Here is a 24,004-nt window from a genome sequence, read left to right as displayed (position 1 = left end):
CTCTAGTCATCAACTCCTATACGCGGTCACTCACACCATGCGTGGAGATGCGAGCCTTTAATATTAGTGGTCAGCGACAAAGAATAACATTCTTCAGATTTATTAGTTGTTTATTGCCTAAAATTACCACTTAAAACTTGTTATTCATTATTTTTTAAAGAAATCAGGATTTATCACATCTGCTCAATCTTATATTTCAATAACTTGGGCACTTGGAAAAGAGAACAGAGGAAAAAGAGTGAATTCTGTGCAGAATTTAATACCAACATTCATATGAGCAGATACCATCAGGTGAAAAAAGCAAAAGAGCATAAGTTTGACCAACAAAATAAAAATTTTATTAAACACACTAGAATAAGTTAAATTATACCCTGAAGAGTGGAAAGCAACATTTAACTTAATTTCATCCTTTTCATTGCTCCTAAAAAGTATCGCGCGCATTTTGCGTGGTCGTAAAACTGTTTTTTTCACAAAGGCAGGTGAAAAATCCAACAGAAAAAATTAGTTACAAAGTGTGAGGATAGTAAAATTCTTGATCTATTGAGTTATGAATGGATCTCTATATAAATGCAACAATAATTTAAATATGCTATATGTGAGACCTTATAGAATCCCAAACATTGCTAATGGACTGGGTTTTTTCACAATTCTATAATTTACATACCTCTTCTTATAATTTAAAGGCTCACCAGTATTGTTCAAGCTTTATTTTCCTTCCAGGTGACCTTTTCAAAATACCAAACAAAACATGTCAAAAATTGTGGACACATACAATGCCAATTTTACCCCTTTGGTGCATTTTTCCCATGTTGAATCTTAATTCTAATAAAAAGACTATAGATAAAACTTTGATTTAAGGCTAATTGCAGAGTGTGAGGATACCCTAATTTTTGAGCTATACTTCAATGAAGATGGGTCGATTTGCAATAAAATTTGCTAGTAGAGGTATATTGACAACTGTGTCATCCGCAAGATTGAGCTTTAGAAGACATTTTACTGACATTTTAATTTATGAAGAACAAATGTGACTTACTTTTTGACATCAGCTTAAATCCAACTAGCTCTGTAGCTGTGGCAAAAATCCTGTATTTGGTTTCGAGATGCAATTATTTCATTTTTCGCCAGCGAAAATACATTCCATTTCGTAACCGATTTTGACGCATTTTAGCTTATCGTAAACCGCTTTTCTTTCTCAACAACGATAGGGAATTTTTTATGAACATGCTTTAGAGCAAATAGCAAAAATATTGCACCAAAGTCTGTATGTTTGTAAATGCAAATTGAAGAAGAAATAAGCCCGCAATTTTCGGTCAGCGTGAACAAAATGCCCAACTGTTAGCTTTCTATCGATACCAGATTCATTGAATATGAAGCCGTTTTTGGGTGCATACTTCGCTCGTATTTCAACGCGCATTTAACGTACATCATTATATGCGATTTCGAATGTCAGGATGGCAGACGTCTGCGTTTTAGGAGCTGTAACATTCGACGACAAATTTGGGCCAGAATAAAAATTACATATTCAGAATCTGTGTTATCTAAGCTTTCTATCGATACCAGTTTCATTAAATACTAGAAATACATGCATGCAGCAACCCCTCGCTATTTCAAACCAAGTACACAATTTCCTGAGTTAACCTGACCTAAACTTATATTATGAAATGACACAAAACTCAAATCAGTCTTAAAGTTTCCATCATTCAATACAAAAATAATCACAAAGCTAGTGTAAACATTGCCCGTTCAATTTTGCTGCATTATACCATGCCAGCAATTAGGTAACGGTTTAAAATCGAAGTTTCAAACGATTAAAACAGCACAAAATCTTCACAGACAAAGAAAAAACTTCAAATGTTATTTTATTCTGTAATGGGCGACTTGCGCCTTTCGCAAAGCATCACGGTAGTTTAGTTAGGCCAGTCGAATTTACCAAGATGGAGGTCGTTCTTGTGCGATCGCCGTTTGCAGTGAACTACAACACTTTTTCGCAGATATTTATCACTTATGTCTACGGTAAAAGGTTATAAAAACTCTTAGAGAACTGATATGTCGTAGAAGGCCAAAGTTGGGACTGTACTTGCTTTGGATATTAAGATATTTAGCGTGATTTGACGGGGAGTAAAATACAAATAGGGCTTCGATTTACAATGTGCAGGACAAGAATTGTATTTTTAACCCCTTTAGGAGGTAAGTTCATCACTAAAATTTCTATATAATATGTAAGGGAAACAGGATGCTATAATACAAAACGCGTTTCTGCGATCGGCGATTATGTACAAAATTTATGGCCGTGAATGTTGTTTTTACAAATGAGCTTACAACTACACATGCTTTGATCAAGCGTTCTATTTCAAACCAAAACAACTGTAAACCTTTGGCGGGAAAATATCCTAAAATTGTCTCAGACTGTTAAAGTAAAAGTATTTTCAGAAGTTTAAAAGCATATTTTGATATTTATTCACTGGGTATATCTATTGGTTTACTCCTTTGGAAAAAACGCAAACTCGTGCGTTGTTATTGTTTACATATTCGTCGCGGTTTCATTTAAATTTGGCGAATTTCCGGCCGAAAAAATGGAGCAAAAAGCGGATTGTTTGAGTGCAAAATGGACCCGAAGTCTTCAGGATATCCCTCCTTTTACTCGTGAACTTCTTGAGCGACATTTAATTGGTGAAACATCCCAAAAAAGCCCGAAGGCCAAACAACCAAATGCACACAAACACAAGAAATATGGCTATCAGTTGTTCAAAGATAAAATGGTTTCTAAGGTTAAAGTTATCCCTAATGTACTTCACCTAGGAGGAATGCTTTTTTATCTTAAGTGTACTGTACATGCTTCAATGAAAAAGATTGAATATTCAGTTAATGTGCACCTAAAACAAGATACTGGGGAAGTGATTGAAGCTAGGTGCACTTGTGTAGCAGGAAATGGTGGCTGCTGTAAACATGTTGCTGCAGCTTTATTTCAAATGCTGGACTTCATTGAACTTGAACTTACAGAGGTCCCAGATGATTTAACATGCACGCAACTCTTACAAGAATGGCATGTACCTAGTTGTGAAAATATCAAAACAGCCATACTTTTTGATAGTGTAAAATTTAGCAAGGCAACATCTACAAAAAGTTCATCTCATTTAATTGAAATTAGTAACCCAGCTCCAGCATTTGCTCAAACTGTGACAGAGAGTGATATTCAAAAACTGAACAAAGAATTAAAAAGTGCTGGATCATGCAGCTATTTACAAAATCTCCTAGAATCAAATGAGTGTAAACCCTTTGATTATGATAATTATCTCAATGAGTTACCTACAAAAAGGAAACTTTATGAAGTTCACTGCAACACCAATCAGCTAAATGCTGTGGAAGTACGAGATGCAATTTTAAACCAGGTCACAACAGATCAAACTAACTTAAACAAACACATACCATCCCCAGAATACAATGAATTTGTTTTTGAAACCTTATACAAATCCAAAGAGCAGATACAAAACATTGAATGCAATACAAGAGGGCAGTCAGATGATGAATTATGGTATCAAGAACGTCGCATAAGATTAACAGCATCAAATTTTGGTTCTGTTTTGAAGCGCAGAGAGAGCATTCACCCAAAAACAATTTTGAATAAACAATTTAATTCCAATTGCACCAAAAGTGTGCCAAAAGCATGTTTATGGGGTCAAAACAAGGAAGAAATTGCCATCAAAGAATACATAGAAAAATGCAACCAAAACAATAATTTGATCAAAGCATGTGTGTCATGTGGCTTCATTGTAAATGGTCAAGTTCCATGGCTTGGTGCTAGTCCTGATTGCTTGCTGTATGATCCTACTGAGTGCACAAATTATGGAATTGGGGAAGTCAAGTGTCCTTTTTCAAAAAAGGAAATGACAATTGACAGTGCATGTGATGACCCTACATTCTTTCTTGAGCACAAATCAAAACCTACATTAAAGAGAAACCATAACTACTTCTATCAAATACAAGGCTTGATGGCTACTTGTAATGTTGAATGGGCTGATTTGATTGTATATACAGAAAATGACCTTTTCAGTGAACGAATATATTTTGACACTGAATTATGGAATAAAACTATGCTCCCAAAATTAACATCATTTTACTTCACATACATATACCCTAAATTAGTGAACAAATAAAGCGTAAAAACTGTAGAACTGTTATTGTTTGTTCATTTACTCCTGTTCAGAATTAGAATTGATTAGAGGTGGCTGAAATAGTGTCAAGTAGGAACAGATGACCCATACTTTATTTAACTCTGATGCCATACTCAAAGGAAACACATTCTTTAAAATCCGAAAACATTTAATTCGTTGAATGGCACGTTCCACATGAACTCTAACTGCGGCTATTTTTCTTGTCTCATTTTCTGCCTGAATAGAGAGCTGCTGATTATTTAGGAAAGGGGGTATGTTCAGTTTTACCCCTTCAGGCATTTCATCCTCTATATCAAAGCCCTTATCTGCCATCAAATCATCACCTGCCTCTAACAAGTTTAAAATACCACAGTCTCTGGTGACTTGTTTGTCACTAGAGCGACCAGTGTAAAGCTCTGAAATAAATGTAGGGTATCCAGCAGGTGAAATGCCAATTAGCCCCTTTGCTGTGTTGTGGTTTTTATATGAGGAATAGGTTGCGGATTGACTACGAAATGATGTGGGTCTTTCGATAAAAAGTTCAGTGCAGTCTATGATAACACGTGTATTTGGGTAGGAATCTTTAAAAGCTTTTGGCATAGTGTTTTGAATATATTGACGTGAAGGCCAAATAGGTAGAGCTCTTAGCCTGTGATAAAGGAAAGCTAGCCAAGTTGTTTCAATTCGAGAATACTGGGCTGGTGAAATGCCAAAGCGATTAGCAACATCAAGACCCAATAAACCACAGCGCAATCTAACCAAAACCATGAATAACTCTTGTTCAGGTGTTAAGCTCCTTTGTGTACCACGTTTTGCTTGTGTCTCTGATGCATGTTGTGAATTTTTTGTTCCCGCATACATCAAAAGATTACAAGCTGGTTGCAAATAGTTGAAAAAGGCTTTGAAAGTTGTATAGTTGGGAAAACTGGTGTAGAATTTGAAGTTCGCATCACTAGCTATTACATGTTCTAAACGTAGTGCACATAACTTGTATTTGGTAGATAGCTCATCATGTTTAGTTTTCAAAGATGCATTTTCTTTTTTTAGCTGTTCAAGTTCGGATTTTAGTGCAAAAAGTTCACTTATTTCATTTGTTTGTTGCATGTCATGTTTCCCTGCGTGCTGTGTAGTGCTTATTCGCTTCATATTTTCAGTTACAATTCTTCCACATTTACTATTGGACGTTTGTCTATTTGAAAATGAACTAGACCTGGGCAGAGCCCCCAATACTTTTTTACCACCAGGAAAGTGTAAGGAGCAAACTTTGTGGCTTTTTAACGGTTGTTTTGAAATTCCCAATAGATTTAACCACGTTTCTTTCGAACTCGGCTCCTTTGGAAACTTGTGAAATGAAACACCAGGTGTTCTCACACTATTACTTGAGCATTTAGGCACACAACAGGTAGTCCCTCCAGGTAATTTTGAACAAAGTTTCTCCGCTTTTTGCTCCATTTTTTCGGCCGGAAATTCGCCAAATTTAAATGAAACCGCGACGAATATGTAAACAATAACAACGCACGAGTTTGCGTTTTTTCCAAAGGAGTAAACCAATAGATATACCCAGTGAATAAATATCAAAATATGCTTTTAAACTTCTGAAAATACTTTTACTTTAACAGTCTGAGACAATTTTAGGATATTTTCCCGCCAAAGGTTTACAGTTGTTTTGGTTTGAAATAGAACGCTTGATCAAAGCATGTGTAGTTGTAAGCTCATTTGTAAAAACAACATTCACGGCCATAAATTTTGTACATAATCGCCGATCGCAGAAACGCGTTTTGTATTATAGCATCCTGTTTCCCTTACATATTATATAGAAATTTTAGTGATGAACTTACCTCCTAAAGGGGTTAAAAATACAATTCTTGTCCTGCACATTGTAAATCGAAGCCCTATTTGTATTTTACTCCCCGTCAAATCACGCTAAATATCTTAATATCCAAAGCAAGTACAGTCCCAACTTTGGCCTTCTACGACATATCAGTTCTCTAAGAGTTTTTATAACCTTTTACCGTAGACATAAGTGATAAATATCTGCGAAAAAGTGTTGTAGTTCACTGCAAACGGCGATCGCACAAGAACGACCTCCATCTTGGTAAATTCGACTGGCCTAACTAAACTACCGTGATGCTTTGCGAAAGGCGCAAGTCGCCCATTGCAGTCAACGTCGGCGGCTAAAGTTTCAGTATACTTTATAAATATAGTGTGTATTTTTTATACCAAAATTCAAATTACACTTTCAAAAACACTTTTTGAAGTTAAAGCAAAGGTGTAATAGCCCTTCACAGGTTTATGCGTTTGCAGAAAAAGCTGAAAATTTAACAAATGAACGGCATACAAAGCTGAAAAGTATACAAATACGGCTCATTCTTACCGCGAAACAAGTACGAGATAAACAAAGTAAACACGTACCCTTTGTCTTTGAAAACATTTATAAGCTTGCAGATTATGAATTATTCCTCTTACACAGCTTTGTTTTGACTGTATCCACGTTCATCTTTGGTATCTGTCATGCTTCATATATCTTGTTTCTTCTCGTTTTACTTTCTTTGCACAAAGTTTATGAAACGCTTTTACAAAAATGTTTACGAAATGACAGTTTTAACTGTCATTTAAAAATTGCTGACGTTCTCATTGAATTGCAAACTTTCTGTCTTAGCCAATCAGAACGTTCGTTGATTACCAGTCTACACTCGTTCACATTTCACGCATGCGCACAAGTACCATGACCATTGAACGTTCACGGTCCACGACATAGAATTTGAGCAACCTTGGATTCCGATATGTTCTGTCACAATACCCGGGTGTAATAAATCTCCCAGCGGAATTAATACCCTCGTATGGCGCTTCGCGCCGGCTGCCGGCTCGGGGATGAAGCCGTTTTTATTGTTTACTTCGCTCGTATTTCAACGCGCATTTAAGGTACATCATTATATGCGATTTCGAATGTCAGGATGGCAGACGTCTGCCTTTTAGGAGCTGTAACATTCGACGACGAATTTGGGCCAGGATAAAAATTACATATTCGGAATCTGTGTTATCAAAGCTTTCTATTGATACCAGTTTCATTAAATAGGAAGCCGTTTTTGGGTGTGTACTTTGCTCGTATTTCAACGCGCATTTAACGTACATCATTATATGCGATTTAGAATGTCAGGCTGGCAGACGTCGGCGTTTTAGGAGCTGTAAGATTCGACGACGAATTTGGGCCAGGATAAAAATTTCATATTCGGAATCCGTGTTATCTAAGCTTTCTATCGATACCAGTTTCATTACATATACTGCCTGTTTTTAATGACAAAATAAAAAATACGACAATATATTGTGTTTACGTATCGAATTTAGTGCGGATGAATATTGTGCTAGCTTCGCATATGTTCGATTTTGTTGTTCTTGGAGGAAGAGCGAATCCTGTGGTGAATCCTGTGGTAGCTTCACACTAGTTGTTTTGATACCTACCTGCATGGCAAGTATGTTGTAATGGAAACATGCGCAATTTCAAGATGGACCAAAGTGTAAACATCGATGGATATTATCCATAGTTTATATTTTCTACCTATTGTGCACACCAGTCAACAGGGGCTTTGTATTTTATGAACGAGGAGGCTAATATGCATTGTATTGTAGCAGAATTATTTAGTCTCGCGACATGTGCAACGGACTTGCAAGATAGAGCAGCCAAGGTGACAGCCTAACTAGTTTTTCAAATCCTCAACTCTTCAAATAGTGTTAGTTAAAACTCCAACTATGGAGTTGGATTTTGTAACACCCCTATTACACCCCTAGAATCCCTTAAACTGGTGTTAAAATAACACTTCGAAAATAACATAGCTTTATATTGGTGCATGCATGACGCCATCGGCAATTCCCCCATGTAATCAATATATAAATTGTACAGCAGCTATGAAATAAAAAAAAAAAGTTTATAGGTGTATTTATATGCACACATAGTTTCACTCTGTGCTATGCATTATGTTATACAATCTATTAAAACTTATGTTCACAATTACTTAATAACAGTTTGTTTGTGCCTATGTATTCAACCTGGTTGGTCTTTGGTGGGTATCACACAGCAGATGAATCGCACCATTTGCCCTCCACATCATCATAGGTGTGTCAGGGAAATCAACTGTCAGGGTGTGTCAGGGCACGATCTTGTTCAGGGCAAAGGAATTAATAACATTTAGGGTTGCTCTTGTCGCAAACCCAAAACTTTCAAAACATAGAGATTGCAGGCACTCCATGTAAGCACGTTTGGAGGCAAGCATGTTCTGGTTCATCTTGTCATTAAAATCTATTACCAGTAACGTATGCATAAATGCATCGGACCCACAAAGTGAAATGTACATTAGAACTTAAGCCTAATGTCTTTACCAACTCGGCCATCCTAGCATTTTGTATTTTAAAGTAATAAAAATCTCAAAACTTGCGTGGTTTGCAAAAGGAAAAATGAACTCAAAGTTGTTGTGAATATATAATGAACTCTTAACAGAGTGGAAATGAGTGACATAATCTTTAGGTTATAATTGGATGTGAGCTGGGTTGAATGGTAATAAATTAGGGTTAAGGTCTTAAAGGAGCAAGACATTAATTAAGCCATGAATACATAATGACGCAGCAGGCCTTTGCATACTAATTACTTCTGTCTCTGAAGTGGGGGATATCACTATTACTCTTTCAAAAGGAAAAATATGATCAAATCAAATTGTGTCATAACACTGAAGCAATAGCCAAAAGGCTGTAAAAACCGTGGGGTCATTGAATGAACTTGACTCAACTCAAATTGTGTCATAACACTGAAGCAATAGCCAAGAGGCTGTAAAAACCGTGGGGTCATTGAATGAACTTGACTCAACTCATACATTGTCAAAGATAAGTTCTAAGCTTCCCTCTTATTCAGTATCAAGTCTAAAAATCAAAAGCCGGCAATTTTTAGCAAAAGCCGGCAATTTTTGTTAATAATCACTGTTCTCTTAATTAAATTACTACTTAGATTGTACTCCTTATTTTCAAAAGGTTCAAAATATTGGCAAAAATATACTCTGTTGTTTTGATGTACCAGTATAATTTCCACCATGGAACAGATACATATAAATACCAATTTAGGTTATGTTTACACAATTTAATTCCTATTGTTCTTGGTTGTTAAACAGCATTTTCTTTCATTCTAGATGGTCATGTAAGCGACAGATTGGTGCGGCCAAGTTTAACAAGGCACGCTGAATGAGGTTTAAATCCTTGTCATGATTCTCAACCGACTTACAATGGTTGTTTGGGACGTAATGAAGTATTTTTTTGTCTAAGGTTCTTTTCAAGAAATGCGTGGAAGGGCTTTGAAGGAGACCATTTTTGCAGGGAAGTGTTTTCTGGATCGAAAAATTCATAAGATTGTTCATGACTATGAGCATCAAACTTGTCTTTTGATGCTGTGTTGTGAGTCGGGTCCGAACTAATGTTGGCTAAAGGCAGCTCAGGGCCAGCTAATTGTGCCTCAATGGTGCCCGCTGCCGGATGAACTGATAGATGATAGATACAAAACACCTTGGATATATTTACTAAATTTATCTGTCATTTTTAGACTTGATACTGAATAAGAGGGAAGCTTAGAACTTATCTTTGACAATGTCTGAGTTGAGTCAAGTTCATTCAATGACCCCACGGTTTTTACAGCCTCTTGGCATCGAATCAAAAAATCAGAAAAGGAGCGCAATCCGGTACTATATCCGTCCTTAATTGTTGACCAATTATGTAACCTAGACTTGTGGGCCTCTGCCACATGCACTGGATTACCAAAACGTTCATTGAGCAATTTCCGGGCCTCTTGATAAGCATTATCTGAATTAACAGCTAAAAAACCTTTCACCACTTCATTAGCCTGTCCGACAGTATATTTATTTAAGAAGTAAAGACCATCCTTTCCAGTTGGAACTTTATCGCAAATAATAGAATCAAAGGCTGTAACAAATGAAGGATAGTCAAATACGTTCCCGCTAAATGTTGGCGGTTCCTCGACAAGAAGATGATTCGTGATGTGTTGCTTAGTTAACAATGCGCTTAACTCTGCTTGTTTTGTTTGCACTTGAACTAATTGCTGCAAAGTACTCATTAAAGGTTCTGCGGTTTGTGTTGATGGCATGTGGGCCGATGACATCAATTGAGTGTTTTCATCTACCGGAGACTTAGATTCGATCCCAAGTTTACATTTTGCGTCATGCTCAATACTATATGACCGTCGGCGGGTTTAGGGAAGATGGACAAAGGACTATGCACCTCTGGTGGCCTCGAATGATCATCATGAATGCCTAAAACAAGGTTTGGTCGAATTTTCGGCTCGTCCTGTTTGACATGAGTAGCAAGTTGTTGTCCCTTATTCGAAACCTGATCTTCATTTATAATGCTCTTAATGGCCTCTGCCTCGGCTATTGAGACTTCATTCGATAGCTGAAGTCGGCGCAATTCTTTCTCATGCTCGAGAAAGTAAATTTCAGCGCAAAGTCTTGGAGATTTTGCGGCTGCTTTTAGTCGCATTGAGCGCGCTGAACGAGAACTGGCTACACTTCCTGAGCGATGCGAATCCTCAGACTTAATTGACTTGGCTTTAGTATAACTGTTGATTCTCTCAAAAGATTGAATGCGCTCTATTAGCCTTTGTCTACATTCCATAAATTCTCTGTCTTGAAGGTCAAACCAATCATAGGATTCGCGCCTTTCAGATTCGATTTCAAGCGCGTCATAAACATTCTGATGGGCATGATTAAACTCTTCCTTCGACTGATTAAGGGCATTTCTTAAACCTTCTAGGTTTTCAAGCGTGCAGGATTGTTCTCCCGCATCGAGCAATTAATATGTCGACCGTATATGCCCAGCCAAATTGCGATAACAAGTTTGACGTTTTTGTCCTAAAATCTCTTTTCGGTATTGAAAACCCTTTTCTGTGGGTTTCCTCGAACATATGCCAAGTTGTTGTTCAGGAAGGGAAAGATCATTTTCGATTTCCGATGACGCAGTTTGTTGGTTTTCCTGTTTTTTAGGTAAATCATTTTCTATTGTTTCTGTGCCAATTCTGGGCGTTGTTCGCAAGCCAAATCAATCCCTTCACTGATTTCGATGTTCGAAATAAGTTCGTTTGGGTCTTCTGAGAACATTTCAATTTTCGGTTTGTAAATTTAAACGAAACTTTTGCTGTAACGTCCGCAGCGCAAGCTGTTCGAAACGACAACGATTTGCCGACGTCACGACGCGTTTTAGAGTTCGAAGAAACAAATTCAGGGATATATTTTACAGGCAACAATTTATTAGTCTTGACGAAGTAACAACCTTACTCCTTGAGAATCATTAAAGTTGTTGATTATAGTTGTCGTAAACTGAAATAACGAATATATAAAACTAAGTTCATGCATTCCTAATTACTATACCAGCTAAAACTACTAAACTGTATCTTAAACTAAAGGAATAATAAGCTATACAGATTATGAATACGTATCACATGCACCAAAACATGTTCTAAAACCGCTCAATCTTATCATGCAATTATTAAGACTAACACGCTAAAAGAGAAACTACAACTAACTAAATAACAATCGTAAAACATAAACTTACATAACAGTCCCGCTTTGTCGAGGCGAATGATGCACAAACCGATATGTTCGAATAGATAGATGAGTTACAAAAACTTGTTCAAAACTTTTATTACAAGTTTTCTCGACGAATACACATAACCAACTGAGCGAAAAACAAGATTGTGCAAACCTTTACCTGTCCCAAATCGGAACTAGTTACAGCGTCATAACTAACCACTCATTAACCAAAAAGTTCCTGCTATTGTTCAATCGAGCTGAAAGCCGCTACAGTATCTAAGCGTAAGTGTCTCTTCCCTTTGAATGAACAAAGTTTTTTAATTTTGAAAAAATCCTCGATTTCCCCGTTGGTTTGGTTGTCTGCTAAATAATTTCGAACGTCAACACTTTTTGTCAAATTGGCGGTGGAGGAAGAGACAGCATTATGCCTAGTTAAGTCACCAATTAGTAAATTTGACCAAAACATACAGAATGGAAGATAATTAGTGACAACATATTCGAAAAAGCGTGGCATATAATACTTATTAATATAACCATTGTCATCTTCCCTTATCGGGTTCACCTTTTTAATGTTATCCAATTCCTCATTCCAAAATGTCTTTATGGAACATGGACCAGTGACATCATTCTCAAGAAGATCAATGTCTTCTTCATGGCTTTCGGTATCAGATTCCACTTCATTTGCTTCATCAATATTATGTGTTTTAAATGTATTAAGAGTTTCAGAAAACTTATCAAGAGTTTCTTTCAGCATAGCCGAAATATGCTTTGTTTTAAAAATAACGTATGCTAAATTATGATGTTTTTCATTTCATTTAAGAAAGCGGAAATAAGAAGCCTAAAGAACCGCATTGCAATATGAATTTGACTATTGGCTGGATAATTAAACTCGCACAAGGTCTTGGCATGACGTTTTATTATTTGCATCATATGCGCTGAACATACATGATGTATGGTTTTCTGTGACTCTTCTAGCGTAGCTTTTCCTATGACAATTCGATACGCTCGTTCGAAATATTCATCCAATGACTCGTTATTAAATTCCTTCAAGCAGGCATTTATAATTGCCAAACTGAAATCACTCATCACAAGCACGGGATTTACTTCCTTGTTAAAGATCTCCTTTTCACGCTCTTTTAGCTTACGTATCATTATTCCAACGGAGTCTGCTGTATGACGGCTTGCTATATACCCAGCTATTGGAACAGGTAAGTTTTCAGGAAAAGGATTCCGTAACACAATAGCGTAATATAGAAGTCTTCAATGCGTTTTTTCATTTGCAAACAAGTTTCCAGTTGCATCAATATAAATTATGTCGTGTCTTGATAGTTTGTGATAAAGCCGTACAGAAGCTTCATTGAATAATACGATGTTTATATTTCGATACATGCTGCACATTTGAATATATCCAAAAAAAATTCTCCATACATGTCCAAGATTGATGGCGGTCTTTTCGTCTTCTTCCGCAATGGAAACATGCAACTGTGATAAACTTGTGACAAAGTGTTGGTCACTTTGGTGTCTGGCTTTTGTTTCATGTTTAATTCCTTTCATTGTGCTGTTGGTAAGACCTGCTCCTGTTCGTACACCAGCAGCGAAACAATCTACGTCTATTCCTAGAAGATTGTCTCGGTGCATCTTCGATGGTTCTTGGTTTGAGTTCCAAACATGTTCAATCAATTTTGATCGTTGATCACCAGTAATTTTCTTTGCCTTTGCTGATGTTATATCATGACAGACATCTCCAATGAAGCAAATTTCTAACATACCATCCTCTCTGTTTTCAATCCTTAAGCACACTGTAACATGTCCGAATTTGCATGTTGCCATACCGCACCAATACGGAGACGATTTTTTTTTGGAATCTTCCTTCTTTATATAGTTTCGTTTAAAAATCCAACAGCAGTATGGATTAAATTTTTTTAGAATATCTGAGAAAAATGAGGTGTAACCAGTATCAAACGCTCTGTGACTTCTTCCTTGATTATTATCTGAGATGTTCTTTACGAGTAAATCACGCCATGCCAAGGAAAGTGAAATAAGGGACACCTCTTTGCTGAGTTTTGCACAAAATGTAGCAGAAGAAGGGACATTGCTGCCAGATAATGACATAGCTGTTGCGCCTGAAACGTTTGGGATGTTAAGAAACTCTAATCCGGTCACAGATGGTTTAACTTGTTCATAGCTGAGACATTCATCTGAAGTCAAGTTACTTACGAAATTAGTTTTTGAGTTACGCTTCAATAACCCCTGCGTCTGTTTAATACTAGATGTGAAATTACGGTTGCGGTATAGTTTCCGTTTTTACGCGTTGATGCTCATTTTGGCCCATGAAATTTTTCCGATAAATTGAGCTTATAGCTCTTCCTATAACATTGCAAAGGAATTCGGTCATTTCGTCACCATTGTGACAGGGCTTATCCATTGCTATGCTCCTAGACGCTGTACTTCCCGAATGTGCCTCCATTAACTTAGTTTTTAAATCTGATATTTTGCTGCTTGTACTTTCGGAACGATTTGAAATTCAAATTCACTTGTTGCAGACCCTGTTGAAGTCTGACCTACCACATTATCATCATTGTTGTTGTTCTCACACTTTCTCCGAATTCCACCTTCATCCCTTCGCCAGGCTAAATGTAACTTATCAACTTTCTTATTGCTTACCTTCATGTCACCAAAGTATTGAGAAGCTACAGTTTTCCAAAACTGCTTCTTAGTAGACAAGAGAAGCGATTTGGCAAAGCCAATGGAATCAACAAACCGTGCTTGATCCAACACATTCTTACAATTTTTTCTTTTACTTTTAGATCTACCACCGCCGAGTAAACCAGTACAAACCTCATTGCAATGAAACACACAATTTTTTTTGAATAACCTCTCTTTTTCGGCAATATCAACCAATCTTCTTGCGTGTAATTTCCTTTTCAAATTTTTGCAAGGTGACAAACTACGCGAACGCTGGAGTCGATAGCATTTCTGTATTATTAAGCTTCTTGGTTTATAGGACACAAACATTTCCGACTTCATGACTATTTTCGGCTTACAATTGAGATTTAGCCCTTATGCAAGTGCAATGAGGTATCCAATACAAAGTTGCTTCCTCACAAGCATCCACATTAAAACTGCCCTAAACTGAGATTTTAGCTAGTATTTATGCGCAACACCACCGGAATGAGATATCTAGAACTTGGCGCTTGCGCAACGGATACAGCTTGCTTACCGCAATTTGCGCATTATTTGCTGAAACAAGCTGTTAACTCGGAAACAGTTAGCTAGCAGCGTAAAAATAACAAACTTGTTTGTTTCGCATTTACAAAAATACAGAAAAACATCCTGTTACGTTTGGAAACCAACAAATGTAACTGTAATTTATAAGCAGGGTTTAGCTTATAGTTATAAGCAAGATAATAGCAACATCAAGTTTGTAGAGGAGATCAATCACACCATGGTTAATATAACGGTTCTCATATTAACTATGATCAAACCAAACAAATCTTTCGTCCAGGCACACAGGAAAACCCCCAGAAATGATAACAAATTAATGCTTTGTTTTGACCATTGAATCAGGGGGTGCATACTTCAATATGCTTTGCTTCTTCTCGCTCTACGTTAGAAACTAAACTACAGAAACAAATGAATTTTAGTTAAATTTGTGCCTATAATGCCACCAAAGAATGGAGTAAGAGATTTTAGCCAAACAACCTTACATTGAGGAGAGATATTTTAATTTCGCCTCAAAAATGTGCCCACTCTTTCGCGTTTCCGGCAAGATTAGTGGTTTCAGCAAGACTTGTTATGCTCGCAATTCCTATCAGACGGAATGACCTCGAAAGTCAAATTTCATAGATATTGTTGCTTTTATATTTATGAAGAACGGCATTGAAGCGTTTTGTGTTGCGTTTTATATTATGGATACCATATTAGATACAAAGAAGCTTGACGGGAAATGGAGTGCTTCTGATGCAAAAGCAAAAGGCCTAAAAAGGAAATAATTGGACAAACTATTTAGTTGATTTGTAAAATTTGAGTGTGGAAGGTGGAACCTGTTTTTTGGGTCAATGTTTTGCGATATATATTTTATTTTGAGTTATATAGCATTATATAAATGGAACTTTTTAAATGTTATGTGTAATGCACATATCCACTAATAAAAGTCAACAAAAGTGTATTAAAAACGCAAAAAATGCGCAATAATTTTTATCTGTGCCTGCAAGGAATTTCTATTCAAAAGAAAGGAATTTTAGGCTCCTCTGACAAGCTTGACATTAAATATCCGACTTGTTTCAAGCCTGTTTTAACGACTTTGTTACATACATGATAATGACAACCCATTAACAACTTGTTCCAACAATGATAAGCAAGCAGCTAGTGCAAAGACATGTTGTTTATAACTTGTAAACAGACTTGTTCCAACAATGATAAGCAAGCAGCTAGTGCAAAGACATGTTGTTTATAACTTGTAAACAGACTTGTAGTGTAACGGTCTTTGTTTTATTCGATTTCGACGAACATTCGATATTCATTTCTTTGCTGACAGTCAGTTTGGTCATCAATAACACTTGACTCTTTCAATAATTATAATTAGCCGTCGTAATTCGTTTGTATTTATGTATTTGATATTAACGATTTGCGATAACAAAATTCTGTACTAGCCAAGGTACAACCTTGTGCCGACTGTGTGGACCACGCGCGGAGCACCCGCAATACAGGTGACCCAAACTAAAACATGCGTATATCGCTTACATGGCTCCCTTAAAATTGTTATTAACTATTTTAATATAAACTAACATCATAGTCAGGCCACTATTTTAAACTTACTAACTAGTGTTCGAGTTCGAAATAGGCCTTATCTAACCGATTTAACAAACTATTCGTAATATTAAGTGGTATTTTTATGTATACTTAGCTACAGTTGCACTCTTTTGTCTTCATCATGGCTCTCCGTCTGGGAATTCACCCGGTCTTCTTTAGATTTTCTTCCGAGGCTTCAACTAATAGAACTAACTTGTTGATTGGACGATCCAAGATTGAACCACTTGCGGTTTGTACAGTTGCTGATCGAACAAAACATTGATCATCTTCATTGACATTCGTTACTCTTGCCATAGGCCAGTGATTCCTTACTTTGTCCACGTCGATCAGCAAAACTATGTCTCCTACTTTGAAGTTTCTCCATATACCCATCCATTTCGATCTAGTTTGAAGATTCTGCAAGTACTCTTTTTTCCAGCGTGTCCAGAATTGATTCGACAGGTGTTGTACTCGCCGCCATCGTCTTCTACAATAAATATCTTCGTTCTGAAACTTGCCCGGAGGTGGTAGCACTAGTTTCGTTTTGCCTGTCAGTAGTGCATTCGGAGTGAGTGGTAAAGGCGAGAGGGGATCATTTAACGTTTCCACAGTTAAGGGCGACCATTAACGATTGCTTCTGATTCACAGATGAATGTACGTAAAGACTCATCATCTAGTTTCTGACCATGCTGCCTGATGAGAGCGTTCATGACGTTACGGACAGATCGAATTTGTCGCTCCCAGACTCCTCCGAAGTTACTCGCTTTCGCTGGATTTTTTATCCAATCAATACTATTCTTCAGCAGTCCGATTTTAATCTTGTCATCATCCATCTCTTCAACAGCTTTCTTCAATTCGTTTTCCGCGCCTATAAAATTAGTTCCTTGATCACTACGAAGTTCTCTAATGTTACCTCTGCGACAAATGAATCTACGTAGCGCTTGTAGGAACGAGTCCGTTTTTATTGAGTGCGCAATCTCAATATGTATAGCACGACTACACATACACGTGAACAATGCTCCGTACCGCTTGACTTCTTTTCTGCCTTCTTTCACGTACCAGGGACCAAAATAATCGACTGCACTATAGGTGAATGGTGGCACGTCTTCGAGTCTCGACTGTGGCAGGTCAGCCATCTTCTGTTCACCTGCAGTTCCTCTAAGGCGTCGACAAGTTACACACTCTGAGATTAGTCGTCGAACTACTGTATTGCCATTGATTACCCAATAACCGTGAGATCGTAGTTCGTTCATGGTTATACCTCTACCACTGTGTTGTGTTTTCTCATGAACATAGCTAACAATCAACTTCGTAAAGTGTTCAGACTTCGGTAAGATAATAGGTGTTTTTAAATTTTCCGTGAAGTTTGATCTACGTATTCTTCCTCCAACTCTCAGAATACCGTCGGAATCTATGAATGGATCTAGCGTCTGAAGCGAGCTCGTTTTCTTCAAAACGGCTTTCTTTTTCTTATCGGAATGACGATTGCTTAACGATGTATCAGCTTGAATGCTCTTTATTTTCTTGATCTCCGTAGGAAATGCCTTGGATTGTACCAGCTTGATTATCTCCATCTCTGATTTCTGCCATTCTTCTACGGATATCGACGAACTCGCCGAAACTCTTTCTACACTTTCACTCTCAACCTTCTGGTTTAGTGAATCGTTCTTCCTCATGTTTACTTTCTCTTTCAGATTCTTCTTATATCTTAGACAAAGTGCTACTGCTATTTTCACCGTCTTCAAGCTTGAAAAACGATGTAGTCTACTGAGTATATCGTTCTCCTCCGTCACTATGTTCGCGTTGACGTTGATCTTCGCTTTTACCTCAGGATCGTCTGTATCTAACTTGTATTCAACGGCAACTCCATTCTGCCACGTCTCTTCTGATTCTCTCAAGAATTTGGGACCTTCAAGCCACTTCGAATTCTCAACAAATTGCTTGGCCGTTACACCGCGCAATCCTTCGTCTGCGGGATTATCTGAGGACCACCTTGCTGTCCGTCCAATAGTATTCTTCCAAGTCTTCATAACTCATCTCATCTCTCAGTACGTCTGTTATCTTGGCAGCAATTGTAGCAGCCGTCAGCTCAAGTCTTGGAATACTGACAGTTTTCTTCGGAGCTACTCTAGCCTTTCCCATTTGGAACGAAACATGAATAGTTCCGTGTTCATCTACCAATCTCAAATAGGAGCATTGACCATACCCCGTATTAGATGCATCTGACATGGTATGAAGTTGGGCGGACTCGATCTTTCCGAATCCCGGAGGCTTCGAGCTTCTTTCTACTTCTACGTTTTCGAGCAGGAACAGTTCTGTTCTCCATTTCTCCCATCGCACCTGTGTTGTCTCGCTAACTGGCTCGTCCCAATCTCGGGTGTTACATATCTCTTGCAGGATCTGCTTTCCCACTAACACTACTGGGGCGATGAATCCAAGTGGGTCATATACCGAGCTAATAGTTGCCAGTATTCCTCTTCTCGTGCAAGGTTGATCTTTAAGCTGTATTCTAAACTGCAATGTGTCCGATTCAATGCACCAACTCATTCCGAGTGCCCGTTCTATAGGTAACTTATCCTGTCCTAGGTTTAAGCCTTTGATCTCTTTCGCTCGGTCTTCTTCCGGGATCAGCTCGAGTACTTTGCGACTGTTGCTTACAAACTTGGTCAGATTGAATCCTCCTTTCTTACATATTGCCTTTGTTCCTTGAACTACTTCGATCGCACTTTCCTCCGTAGGAACAGATTTAAGCATGTCATCAACATAAAAGTTCCGTCTCAGTGTGTTCGCTATGTCTGCTCCAAATTCTTTTTCATGATCGTCAGCTGTACGCTTCAGTGCAAAGTTAGCACATCCTGGCGAGGATGCACCACCAAACAAATGGACGGTCATGCAGTAGTCCACAGGTTCTTTTGTCAAGTCAGAGTCTGGCCACCACAGGAATCGTAGATAGTTTCGATCTGATTCCGTTACCTTGACTTGGTAGAACATTTTTTCCACGTCTGCCATCACTCCTATTCGTTCTTCTCTGAATCGTATCAAAACACCCGTTAATTTGCTGGTCAAGTCCGGTCCTTGTAACAGATGTTCGTTAAGGGACTCTCCTTGATAACGAGCTGAGCAGTCGAAAACAACTCGAAGACTATCAGTCTTCTTCCGATGGTAGACTCCGTGGTGTGGCAAATACCAAATACGTCCTTCTCTTGCTGTAACATTCTTTTCTTTCGCTTCGGTCGCATACCCTTTACTTATTATATCATTCATGAAGTTAGTGTAGTCTTGTCGAAACTTGTCGTCAGATAAGAGCCGTTTCTTCAGACCCTTTAATCGTTGTTCGGCTTGTGGACGGTTATTTGGAAGAGTAACGTTCTCACCTTTAAATGGCAATGGCATTTCATAATGCGAGTCTTCACGATGTACGATTCCGTTTCCAACCTTGTTTAGAAACTCACGATCTTCCTTTGAAATTGCCAGCCCTTTCTCCTTTTCCGAGAAGTCTGATTCAAACATTCTCTCTACAGTTTTCGGCGCTATTTCTTCTTTGACATTTCTCTCGGTTACAATGCATCCTGACGATTTACCAGGATTTGATACGTGTGCTCGATTACAACGAACCGTGACATCACCATTGCTGCTTACTGGACCATTAACATACCAACCAAGTATAGATTGCACTGCGTACGGTTCCGTATCCTGACCGTGTATTACTTCTCTTGGACGCAGAGCCTTTGGGCAGTTCAGGCCAATTAGCAGGCCAACCTCTACGTTCTTCATATACGGGGCTAGTTGTTTGCTTATCTTCTGAAGATGTTGATGCTTCACAGCAACTTCTGGTCTTGGTATCTCATCTCTGTCGATCGGTATTTGTTGTCTCTCATAACTTCTTGGTAGGTCCACAGATACGTCTTCTTGCTGATAGTTTACAGCTATTAGACCATTGACCACTCTTGTTTCGATCTCTTGTGTACCATGCATAGTTGTCAACACTAACGTAGTGTTCTCACCATTGATCCCAAGTCTATTCATGGTTTCTGTCTTAATGAATGTTCCACCACTTCCGTTATCTAGTAGAGCATATACCTTTACTTTATTCTCTGGTTTGCTTTTATGGAATAGCCAGACCGGTACAACTCCCATGCTGACTGGAACATCGCCAGCTTCAGTGATACTGCATACGGTAAGTCCACTGTTTATTCGTTCTTGATCGTTCTTCCCAAGTTCTTGTGTTTTGTTATCCTCTCTTGAATCAGTTTGGCGCCTTTTGGACTTTGACTTCCAATCAGGGTCATGTAGTACAGAGGGATGCTTCTTCTCACACGTCTTGCATGTTAGCTTATCATTACACTTGCTTGAAATGTGTCCTTGTTTCAAACATCCAAAGCATAGCCCCTTTTCTCTAATAAAGCCTTTACGCTCAAGCAGAGTTTTCTTTCGAAATTCTTCGCACTCATTTAAGTTGTGTGGCTTCAAGCATAATATACAGCTCTTAGTACGTTCTTTGTCTTTATTATCCCCTTTAACTACTGTACCAAAGTTCCTAGTACCCTTGTCTCTTCGATATCGTCCGGTGTCACCGAATTTATCCTTACTCTCTTCCTTCGACCTTTCCGAGAAATCTTCTGAGAACACTTGGTCTGTGGCGAAGTCAGCTTGTTCTGTAACGAACTTACAAAATTCAGCAAAGGTTGCGTTTCTGCTCTGACTACTTCTTATTCTACTTGCTCGCTCTGTCCACTTGCTTCTCATGTACAGCGGTAACTTTTCCCATAGCTGACGTAACACTTGGGCAGTATTAAGGTCATCCATGTAGGGCAAGTTGGTTGTTGCATTCTTAGCTTGTTCTAGTGCGATAGCAAATTCTTGCAAACGCTTTCCATCCTTAGGTTTTACTGATGGCCATTTGGTGAGCCTCGCAATGTAGGCGTTTGCTACTTTGAAAGGATCTCCAAAATGTTTCTTTAACAACGCTTTAGCTTGGCTATAGGAATCATCCGATTTCATTTGAATACATCCTTTAATCACCTCGTTTGCCTTTCCAGATGTGTATTGGTCTAGGAAATACAACCGTTCGATAGGGCTCTCGACTTTAGCTTCTATTAGCGACTCGAAAGCGTTTATAAATCTTGAATACTCCATTGAGTTTCCTGAAAAGGTCGGAGGTTTATGAGACGGGAGTAGACTTCGAGCTTGCTGCATCATAATAATTTCAGAGATGTTAGTCTGCTTCTTCTGAACCTTGAGAAATTCATCGTATATGCGGTTATTCAATGGTAGGTTTTGCTCAATGTTCTGATCCGTATTTTCCTTAATCTTTGTTGAATCTTGGGGTTGGGTTTCATTATCTGGTTTAGGAATGAACGGTGAAGCTCCTGGATTCATTGTTGAGACGTTTCCACCCTGGCTTGTGCTGGTTGTTGCAAGATTAAGTTTTGAAGGAATCTTTGGGCATGAAGATTCTGCAGGGTTGTCATTGGGCTTGGTTGGGATTACTTTACTCTTCATTCCTGATGTTGGGATACAGTTAGGATGACCAGTAGGAAACTGATCAGGTTCTTGGTATTCAAACTGTTCAAAAACCCTTTCTTCTGCCTTTGCCTGTGCAATTGTTTGTCTTAGCTCCAGCTCTTCAGCTGCCATCTTTAGGGCCTGACGTTCCTTCAAAAATGCTGCCTTAGCTTCTAGGGAAGCTGTCTTAGCTTTGGCTTGTATTAACTGTGACCGATTGGAGGATCCAGATGCATACGATCGCCTTGAGTGGGTGTACCTAGATTTTACTGAGCTCCTACTGAATTCTTCCTTTAAATATTCCTTTGCTTCGTTTAGATAGTTAATGATGCTTTGTTTAAATGCGAAGACTTCCTTATCATGCATGTCGAACCACTCATTTGCTTGGATGATTTCATCATCATCATCGTCATTTAATGTAAGCAAGTAACTTTGATGTATACCATGCATTAAGGCGAATAACTCATCCAATTCTTTCACTTTCATACGCACAAGTTTTTGGTTTGATAGGCTTGACAAGAGTGGTTTAATTGTGTTCATTTGTCTTGTAACGTTAGACAAAGCAGCCCTTCGGTCATTTTTAAGTTTATTCAATGTATATTGCCTACTTTTCTCTGTAGGTACTTTATTTCTAGCACCGTATGTTCCTTTATCACTTTCTGGTCCTGTAAATACTAGGGATGCTGTGTTTACATCCGCTGTTCGTTCTTCGTATTGTTTCGTGGGCCCGCTCACAATTTCGCCTGCCATCACATTTTCGCTTGTGTTTTCTAACGTTGGCAAAACGTTTGTCGTTTCGATTTCTCGTGTGAATTCCACGTCTTCGAGAACTTTTCCAATATCCTTTCCGTTTTCCTTTCGAATATCTGGCCCTTGAAGTTCTCTCGTACTCTCTTCTGCGGATTTCGATTCATGTTTTTCGTCCATATTGTTGTCGAAGACAATCTAAGGTTGTACTGTAACGGTCTTTGTTTTATTCGATTTCCACGAAAAAATTCGATATTCATTTCTTTGCTGACAGTCAGTTTGGTCATCAATAACACTTGACTCTTTCAATAATTATAATTAGCCATCGTAATTCGTTTGTATTTATGTATTTAATATTAACGATTTGCGATAACAAAATTCTGTACTAACCAAGGTACAACCTTGTGCCGACTGTGTGGACCACGCGCGGAGCACCCGCAATACAGGTGACCCAAACTAAAACATGCGTATATCGCTTACATGTAGCAAGCTATTCCACAAGTTGTCACAAGCTTGTTAAGCCAACAACTTGTCAACATCACATTACAGATAAGAATTTAAATTATAAATACCAATATAATATATAATTACTGTTAGACAATTTCGTGACTGTGGGCAGTTGAAAAATTTTGGATTACGACTTAAGATTCCTACCTACAGTTCTCCCCCCATCTTCCTTATGACTTGTTCAATGACAGGCATGAAATTATGTTTAAAAATGTCTTCAACTTTTCCAAGCGCAAATGTTATCACCAGTTAAAGTTGAATACATGTACAGTCAGTACAGTAATAAGTAATAAATACCAGGAAACAGAACGATGAGCTAATTGGCTCTATTTTCACATTCCTGGCTCCACATTCAGATTCGAATGTAGAGCCATACAGAGGATTTTTGCAATGAAACTGCGATAACTTCGGAACGGTTTGAGCTATCCAAAAAAAAAAGCCATTCTTTATAAACATTTAATGAATGAAATAAAGCAAACTTAGAGCTTTTTAGCTTATTGCGTTTATGCTGGAGGCCGAGCAAAACATATGGTAATTTGTCTTCGCCTCGCGATCGAATGTAGAGTCAGATTTAAAACTCTGCACGAAAATGATTATATCTCAAAAACCATTTTGTATACAACAAAAATATTCAATGTGTCATTCTGCATCAGCCTTAAATGTTCAAACTAAAGTTTCTAGGACTTTGCAGCTTGCTCTGCGTAGAATGAGCAAGATTATTGTTTT

The 24,004-nt window shown here is 38.1% G+C and overlaps 3 protein-coding genes across 3 annotated transcripts; all 3 read right to left on the bottom strand.

Moving 5' to 3' along the window:
• Positions 1-4,190: 4,190 nt before the first annotated feature.
• On the bottom strand, positions 4,191-5,603 carry LOC114529234. The gene has a single exon (XM_028550990.1). It carries the CDS (start codon positions 5,601-5,603, stop codon positions 4,191-4,193), a length of 1,413 nt encoding a protein of 470 aa, XP_028406791.1.
• Positions 5,604-17,130: 11,527 nt separating this feature from the next.
• LOC114529233 lies at positions 17,131-18,195 on the bottom strand. The gene has a single exon (XM_028550989.1). The coding sequence runs from the start codon at positions 18,193-18,195 to the stop codon at positions 17,131-17,133; it is 1,065 nt and encodes a 354-aa protein (XP_028406790.1).
• Positions 18,196-18,496: 301 nt separating this feature from the next.
• On the bottom strand, positions 18,497-22,156 carry LOC114529231. The gene has a single exon (XM_028550988.1). The coding sequence runs from the start codon at positions 22,154-22,156 to the stop codon at positions 18,497-18,499; it is 3,660 nt and encodes a 1,219-aa protein (XP_028406789.1).
• Positions 22,157-24,004: the final 1,848 nt, after the last annotated feature.

The sequence above is a fragment of the Dendronephthya gigantea genome, unplaced genomic scaffold, assembly GCF_004324835.1.
Source record: "Dendronephthya gigantea isolate DGI-Jeju-01 unplaced genomic scaffold, DenGig_1.0 000055F, whole genome shotgun sequence".
NCBI lineage: Eukaryota > Metazoa > Cnidaria > Anthozoa > Malacalcyonacea > Nephtheidae > Dendronephthya > Dendronephthya gigantea.
Note: the sequence above shows the minus strand (reverse complement) of the source record. Positions and strands in the feature narration are given on the sequence as shown.

Coding starts and splice junctions, on each gene's coding strand:
- LOC114529234 (XM_028550990.1), bottom strand. CDS start 5,603: ATGGAGCAAAAAGCGGAGAAACTTTGTTCAAAATTACCTGGAGGGACT.
- LOC114529231 (XM_028550988.1), bottom strand. CDS start 22,156: ATGGCAGCTGAAGAGCTGGAGCTAAGACAAACAATTGCACAGGCAAAG.
- LOC114529233 (XM_028550989.1), bottom strand. CDS start 18,195: ATGAGGAAGAACGATTCACTAAACCAGAAGGTTGAGAGTGAAAGTGTA.